General features: G+C 30.8%; 1 protein-coding gene across 1 annotated transcript; it reads right to left on the bottom strand.

The window, feature by feature from the left end:
* Positions 1 to 1,802: 1,802 nt before the first annotated feature.
* LOC115992511 (anthocyanidin reductase ((2S)-flavan-3-ol-forming)) lies at positions 1,803 to 6,280 on the bottom strand. Its single transcript, XM_031116719.1, has 6 exons — positions 5,926 to 6,280; positions 3,324 to 3,490; positions 3,026 to 3,226; positions 2,741 to 2,900; positions 2,395 to 2,608; positions 1,803 to 2,088 (listed from the first exon to the last, which is right to left on the bottom strand). Exons 1-6 carry the CDS (start codon positions 6,050 to 6,052, stop codon positions 1,944 to 1,946), a joined length of 1,014 nt encoding a protein of 337 aa, XP_030972579.1. The 5' UTR covers positions 6,053 to 6,280; the 3' UTR covers positions 1,803 to 1,943.
* Positions 6,281 to 8,828: the final 2,548 nt, after the last annotated feature.

The raw sequence follows: 8,828 nt of genomic DNA, 5'->3' as shown, positions 1-8,828 counted from the left end.
GTTTTCGGGCCCTATAGCGGCGTTTTCGGAAAAAGTGGTATTTCTCTAATTATTTCCGAAACAGTGCTCTGTTGCTAAATATTTCAAAAATTAATGCTAATGGACCATTTTTGCCCAAAATGTAGGATATTAGTTTTTAATTTAGCCCGTGCTGTGGGGGAAACAGGCCCCTTTTAGGCCTCTTTGCTGATAGGTTATCCAATTGGATTAGATTGGTTAATGGGAGAGGAATTCGAATCTTATACGCCATTTTTAAAAATACTAAAAGTAAAAGATACTCGTTGAATTACAAAAAATTTATCTATTATTAATCTACGTAGAGAAATTTTTATGGTAATCAGATGCTACAGAGAGGGGAGGGCTTGGACTTAAAATTTTTTTTTAATTGTTGCATCTATTTTACTAGCCTAATTCATCAATGGCAGCCAAAACCAGTGGCAAATTTTTTAAAAATGTAGCAACTTCAAATTGTAATGAATGAAAACTGTTAACTTTTACAAAAAAATTAATAGAAGAGTAAACACGTGCCCAACGGCTAGGCATTTTTGTGATTAGAAAATGCAGCGATCCAGATTATAATGAATGAAGATTATGAACTTTTTCCAAAAAAATAAATTAATTAATTAAAAGAGCCTCTAAGCACGCGCGTGCTTAGAGGCTTAGCGTAGTTTTTATTTTTTTAATGTGATGTGGGTAGGTTTTATATATATAGAACATGGGGTAAATTTTTTTTTTTTTTTTGATAGGTACATGGGGTAGTTTGGTTGTGTACATCGGATAGTGGGAAGTTTTTTTTTTTTTTTGGTGTTAAGTTGGATAGGGACTTTTTTTTTTTTTTTTTTTGAGCATCATTGTATAGGAACTTTGTATCTATTAGCATCTACTATTTATTGGGGAGCTTTTACCCGTAGGTTTTTTATTTTTAATTTTTGTCTGTTTACCGTTTTAACCCCATTTTTTATGTTTTAGGAATAAGGATAAATTAATTAAATTAGAAATATATTTGGAAATCAAAAGGGCAATAATTAATTTTCTTATCTTCTTAATATATAGAGATAACTCATCCGAATCCCCGTAAACCCGTTGGTTTACCACTTTATTTTCTGTATTACTTCTCATGATGTGGGGTAAGAGGGATTAATATTACATTATTCTTATGAAAAACCTAGCATGGACCTGGCCCAACTAGAAACCTAGGGCCTTAGCTTAGTCAAAGGTTGCAAAAAGAACAGGCTGCACGATTGATACCCTCTTTTCGGCCTCCTTGTTAGTGGACCATCCGATAGGATGAGATTGACTACTAGAATTGGCCATGGCAGTAGTCATTTTGTCTCATGTCTCTGTCTATTGTCACACAAAAATTAGGAAGTATACGACAATTTGACAAGAAATTATTGGATATATGGGAAGGACTTCTAAAATGGTTTTCCCAACTAATAAGACAATACCGCTATGTAAATGTGTTAGTTGGCTTCCTAATCAGTATAAGAAAAAAAAAAAAAAAATGATGTCACATTTGCCCAGATGGTAGCATTTTATTGGTTGAGAGGACCAACTCTAGTGGGCCTAATAATATCTCCAAGTTTAACATCCCCCATTTAGGCTAGTTTTAGTGGTTTACAGTAAATTGAAATAGAAATATGTGTTAGGAGGAGATGGGTCCAAGCAATTTGAAATAAACTACAACACTTACCAAGCAAATGCTTATCTGCCACTGGTTTGGCTGGTAAGTAGATGCAATGTATTTCAAAAGCTTGGTGTCTTCAAGCGTACTTACTAAATTGCTTTAGTTTCCTGACATCTTCCAGCTGAGTTGCTTGATTGCTTTAGATTATTGGTAAATGAACCATTTATTATACTGAACTCAAGCAAATTTAGATGTTATTACACAATAGGGCTAAAAACCAAGCCAGAGCATCACTAGGCTCCTAATCCATTAGGTCTTATATCTGCAGCAGGCCCTTGGCTTTGAAGTACTCCACAGTTTGGTCATAAATGTCCTCAATCCCATACTTAAAACTGAACCCCTCTTTGATAAGTTTGTCTGAAGATAAGGTCAGCTTGGCCTTAGAGGGGAAATCTCCAAAACTGCAATTTCCAAATGACACAAGTCAAACAACACTTCACCACTGAAGAAAGTGAGAGATATATCTCAAAACCATAATTGAAATAATTCAGTAACCGATTCAATTCTTCTACAAGCTAATGGCTCATTTGAAGCATGTCGCCACCAAATTTGGTTTTGTATTTATTCTACAGTGCTTCAACCTCATTTATTTGGTAGCAGTTTTGACTTTTATTTCAAGCAGGACCGTTATGCATACGACCTTTTTTATTAACCAATTTGCTAATTTGAAAGACTATGTGCCTTGATTAATTAGATTAGAAGCTTACTCAGTTGGGACTTTGTACTGAGGATATCTTTTATTGAGGAACTTTGCAAGCTCAGGAACACTGGAATTGATACCACAGCATATGTATCGGCCAGAAGCAGATTCTTTCTCAGCCAAAAATATATGAGCCCGGCAAACATCCTCCACATGTGTGATAGATATTGAACCTGACAGCATTTGCATACCTTTCAATGCATTTATGAGGAATTCAGTTCCTGCAAAATTGTCAAAAAAAGCCATTGAAACACTAATCTGTCAATTCAGGTATGGTGCAAGCAATTTTTTGTTCCAGCTGCACGGCCTAAAGTGGAAATTACAACATATTATGTAGTCCAGCTTATTTATACCTGTAATTAAAGACATTGCTAGACCAATACTGCTAGGGACGTCTGGAGTGAGAGATGCACCAGCCATGAGAGTAGGGATCACAGTAATGAGATCAATATTATTTTCTTCAGCAAATTTCCAAGCTGCTTTCTCAGCTAATGTCTTGGAGGCAGGATAACCCTGAAAATTAATTCAGAAAATACTTAAATCCTTTTGTTAAAATTGCTTTGACATAGGCCTTTTTTCTTGCTAGAGCTTAAGAGAAAACATTTATCCTTAATGATTTGATGTAATTCGGTGATTACCCAAGTAGGTGGCTTCTCAGTACTCAAAAACTCAACGTCAGTCCATTTGCTTTCATCCATGACTAAACCTGTCCCATTGAGCTTGTTGATTGTTACAGCAGCTGCTGAGGATGTCAAAATGACACGCTTAACAGTTTTTGCTCTCACACATGCTTTCAACACATTATGTACCCCTTGGATTGCTGGCTTTATCATATCATTCTATACATGTCACAAAATTAGCTAACTTTGTCATTAAAAATTCAAAAACTGTGACATTACTGAAATTACTGATGCATTTCTTTATTTTTTTTTTTACCTCCGGATCTTGTGAAGCAAAGTTAACTGGTGTAGCAATGTGGAAAACAAGGTCACATCCTGCTATAGGAGCATCGAAGCTTAGTTCATCTGTTAGATCTGCTCCAAAAATTTTTAGGTCCCCCAAACCTTGTAGTTCTATGAGGTGAGAGATCTTTCTCTTATTTTCTGCGCATTAAAATACTTGATTAATAAAGTTCATTCTCATCTATAATTTAAAACATAATGCACCTTGTTAAAGATACTATGATTTATGAAGAGGCATATTCATGCTAAGCCAATTATCTATGGTAGAGACAAATTGGCCAAAAAGTACAAATTCATTGTAGATCCCTCAAATCTTGTAGTAAAATAAAAATTATTTACTTTTACTTAGTAACTTGTTGGTAACCCGAGTAATGCACAGGAAAATTTAATAAATTTTTTTTTTCTTTTTCTTTTTTTGGTCTTAATATTTAGACCAAAAAAGGAAAAAAAATATGAAACTATATATTTATTATGATTGTATTTGACTATTTGTATATGAAACTATATATTATACTATTTAAAGAAAATACAAATTAAAAAAATTTAATGGAAGATTTAAATATAGAATATTATTTAAACTCAATTAAAAATTTATAATAAAATAACAGCGTGTAAAATTATGATCTCTCATAATTTTACATGTAATTATTATAAGATAAAAAAAAATTAATATCTTTATTTTTATATATATTATAGATATATATATATATATTACTGTTTGATGATACTATTTCTTTTTCTTTTGGCTGAATTGGTATGGGCCCTACTTGAGTGTGACTCTAATATCCTTAGACCTCAGATGAGTTCAACTGTAGCATGATCTTACCCTTATTAGGGTCCTACATACATTAGCCTGTTGGTGTTGTGAGATTATATTATGATGCATTTTGTTGATTTGATGATTTGATTTAGAACCACAAATTTGCCAACAACCGGGTCCTTGTAGTCTAAATTCTCATCAATTTATGTTCCTTCAATTATTTTGTAACTTTTTGAGAGTACGACACTTGAGGTCTTGGGCAACTCATCTCAATCTTCAAAAGCCCCACCGCTTGCTGTGTATCGGATTGAAATCTAGTTATTGCACCTAATATATATATATATATATATATATATATAATAAAATTATTTTTGAGAGTAGGTTTCAAGTCTTAAGCAATTCATCTCAATTTTCAACGGACCAACCAATTTACTTTGTATCACACACAATTAAGTTGGCAACTTTTCTTGGTTTTTATTTAGATTTATCGCTAATATTATTTTTCTTCTTTACCATTAACAATTTTTCGCGTCAAAAAATGTCAATTTTTTATGTCTTTAAACTCTCTCTTTATATAAATGATGTGACATCCTCTAAACATCTTTCTTTTTTTTCTTTTTTTTTATGGTGAGTAAAAGTCACCATCAAATTTTTTTTTTTATATGAAAATTTTTCTATACCATCTGGAAAAATGTGAACCTTTAACTTTAATTTCCATATTGCTTAAGAAAAAACCTTTGATCTGCATATATATTTATGAAAGTGCCGTTTTATCTAATTTATTTTTGTGCGGTTATGGTAGGTAGACAGAATGACTTGTCTGTTTAGGTATCCGCAATTTTCAGTAGCTTATTTATATAGTGATTATCTGAAAATATAGTTTTTAGTAATTTTCGCATTAAATGTGTATCTAAAAGTTAGATTTTTTGCCAAAAAAAAAAACCAAAAACAAAAAAAAGGCCAAAAAGCCTTTTCCATTCGTCCCTCAACTTCCACCCATCAACTTTGTCACTCTTTCAACTTCTAGCAGCTATCTCAACAGGTTGATATTTTAAGAGTTTGTAACTTATTTCACAAGTTATTAAAGTGATAATTATGATTGGTTTAAGAGTTGGTAGCAACATTTTCAACAAAAAATCATTTCCACAAAAAATTGCTCGAAATAATTTAAGCTAAAATCCAAGTCCCAAGTATAGAAACTAAGGGGGTATTTGGTAGAGAAGTTTGAGTAATGTTGTTTTGGTGTTTTTGATATACATGCGAGTGAAAATATGTGTAAATGTGTTTAAAATACTCAAAAAGTTGCTTAAAATACCCTACCAAATAGGCCCTAAAAGACTAGGTGCAATTGTGCAAAACTATGACTTATCTGGATCTTTGGCTCTTTCAAACTCAGGCCAATAGATAAAATGTCACTCTGGTCACATTTTCAAGTGTAAGATACCAACTTAAGTCACCCTTTTCCCATTTTTTGTTCACAAAAATAAAATTTTAAAAAAATAGAGGATAGAAACTATTAGGGTGCAAGCGCAACAATATGCAAATAGCATGGGAAGCAAATACAAATTACTCACATGCAGGTAAATATATGTAAAATGTAAATATGCAATAGTAAAGGGACCAATGCAATCACAAACAGGTGGTGTGTAGGTTGTAGAAGACAAAAAGTGTATATTTAAAATATTAAAAAATTAAATCAAATTAAATACAGAGAACACATGAGAGTCAGGGTATGCAAAATAAATAAATAAAAAGTGATAAAATTATTTTTTATTTAAAAAAAAAAAGAAAAAAAAAAAGAAAAAAGAAGACTTACCAGGGTCTCTAACAGTGGTATTGACGGCATAGCCTTTCTGAAGCAAAAGCTTAACAAGCAAAGAAGCGACGAACCCAGTGCCGCCCACAACACACGCAGTCTTCTTTCCAAGGTTTTGGGTGGCCATTATCGAATTTCAAAACTACTTTCTTTGATTTTGGTAACACTACTTTGGATACTTAGTTTTGTGTATGAGAAAATAAATTTGGTGTTAGTTATACATATATATAGTCTTTAAATTTGAGTTGTGGGGTTTGGCTTTTTTAAACGGAGTTACTTTCGTTGATTTCGAAATTGAGAAAGAAGATGAAGAAGAAGAAGAAAAAGAAGAAGGTGAGCACGTGATGTTGCTTGTGCGCCACCAACTACGTTGAAAACCATCTTTAAGGAGTCTAGAGGATTCTTAAATTATCACTGTTGTATTGTCTATGTCACTCACTAGAATAATCAAAATACCATTGACTTCACCAAACAACTTGAGATGGGTAGACAAGATAAAGCATTGCACATTATTTTAGACATTACCATCCACATTAATTGCAATCTTTTTTCTTTTCTTTTCTTTTTTTTTTTTTATATATATGAATTGTCTAATTCCCAATCCCATGTTTTCATATCTTTGATTTGAAGAATCTTACATTAGGGTTTTTTTTTATTTTTTTATTTTATAATGTGGACCAAATAGGAATTTAAAAAACCCTTAAGCACCCTCCACAGACAAAAGACGTGTACAAATTGAGTAATTATGTGAATTTTCATCAAGGGTGTTAACGTAAATTAAAAAGATTATTTTACTTTCATAGGTCCAATATTTCTTTTTCTTTTTCTTTTTTTGGTGAAAAGAGAGGAGGTTTTATGACTTTATCTATTTAATTAACCAGCAAGTACAAAAGATGGTCCCTGTAGTGTTCCTTCAAAATGAAGATTTCTTGTTCTCGATCCCTTTTCTGTTTTCCTCTGGGTTGAACCAATATCTCCCATTTTATCGCATTAAAAAGGGGAAAAAACCCGTAAAGAACAAAAAATAATAACAATAAAAGGAGGATGTTGAGGAAGCTCTAAACCATTACGGAAAGCTCATCAACTCCATCAGTAAAAACTTATTGGTATCTTGGTCTGATGATAAATAATTATTATCAGGAGCGAACGTCATAGGTTAAAACACTCTAAAAAAAAAAATTTAAGTTTGCTACATATTTTATTTTCTTTCCTTATAAAATTATGAAAGTTTAAAATAGATAACTTCTATAGGGGTAATTTGGTGATGGGATCATTGGTATGGGGCATTACATAAACCTAAAGGTTCCATGTTTAATTTACCACACTATAGGTCCATTGAATTTTAGAAATGTCTCGTAAATAAAGACTTGAGTAATATAACTAAAGGTTGAGATACCACTTTCTTATCTAAAATATATAAAATCAAACATGTGGTATATTATATACCATGGTAAATTACCACTTCATCTCTAAAGTTTAAAATGTTAAAAAAAATAAATTTAATCATTTAATTATAATTATAACACGTGATTTTGAAAATCAGTACGAAACAAGGTGTTCTTAAGCTATAATACTATAGTTACATTTTTTTTTCTTTTACATAAAGTAAGGGTATAGGCATTTGGGTTTGTTCTATTTGGATATTGTGTTGATTTATTCATGGACATGAGCTTCCATTAGAACAAACTGGTATTAGAGCTTTTGTCCTTTTGCTATCATAATAAACTGGTATAAAAAACTCTATTGTCACAACAAATTCTCACAACATAAAACACCAAGAATTGAAAGCCTACTCAATTTTTAGGCATTATAGTTAGGTTATTAGTCCTTTCACCAGCTTTACCTAGGAAAATAAGTTCAAGAAACACAAAACTTTTGTTACCATGCTAGAAGGTACAAGCTCACCCAAATTCTAGAAAAAAATAAATAAAAATAAAAATTAGAATAATATTAGGACCATAACTTTTTTCATAACTTATTTTATAATTTGTAGAAATGATAAAATGTGATTGATGTAACATACTTTCAGACATACCCATCACTAACACCACTTTTTTTAGAGAAATGCTACAGTCAAATTATTTTACAATGTTTTTACAAAATGTTGATATAACCAACTTCTTATTGTTTTTCATTTAGCCTCATCATTAATATCACATTTTCATTTATCAATAATCACTTACCACATAAGCACTTTATAAAAAAAAATTTAAATAGTTTGTATTTCTAGCATTATTCATTTTCTTATATGCCAATAAGAACATATCACTTTAGTAATTATGAGAATAAATGTAAAAATTTGTGTCGCTAAATCTATGATTTTTTTTTTTTTTTTTTTTTTGGCTAAGAAACAAGGCACTAAATCTATGAATTCATTAACAAGGAAATATTAGGTATAATTGAACATAATCCACATCCTAAGTCTGCTGGAACATTATAAAAGACTTTTTTTTTCATTTGAAATGAATTAATTTTATAATTCATATTAGATATTATAAATCTAAAAATATATTGAATGCTATTTTATTTTTATTTCTTTATATGATATCGTGTTTTATTTAAAGGTTGTAAATGGTGAAAAGAAAAATGAAGTTAGTGGTTGGTCTATGTAAATAAATATGATTGTCTACCAACCACAACATATCAACATCTCCAAAAAAAAATCACTTTAGCAAGTTGCAAAAAATAGTTGTATTTGTAACAAATTGTTAAAATTACAGCAATATCACTTTAGCAAAATTGCAAAAAAAAAAAAAAAAAAATGTATTTTTTACAAAACTTTTAAAAATTACAGCAAAATAATCTTTCGTAGCAATAGAGCTAATACATAAAATAAAAAGATATCTGTAATTGCTTTGGAAAAATAAAAATAAAAATAAAAATAAAAGATGTTAGTTGGCTTC

The sequence above is a fragment of the Quercus lobata genome, chromosome 5 (assembly GCF_001633185.2).
Source record: "Quercus lobata isolate SW786 chromosome 5, ValleyOak3.0 Primary Assembly, whole genome shotgun sequence".
In the NCBI taxonomy this organism is placed as follows: domain Eukaryota; kingdom Viridiplantae; phylum Streptophyta; class Magnoliopsida; order Fagales; family Fagaceae; genus Quercus; species Quercus lobata.
This window is presented reverse-complemented; position numbering and strand designations above follow the sequence as displayed.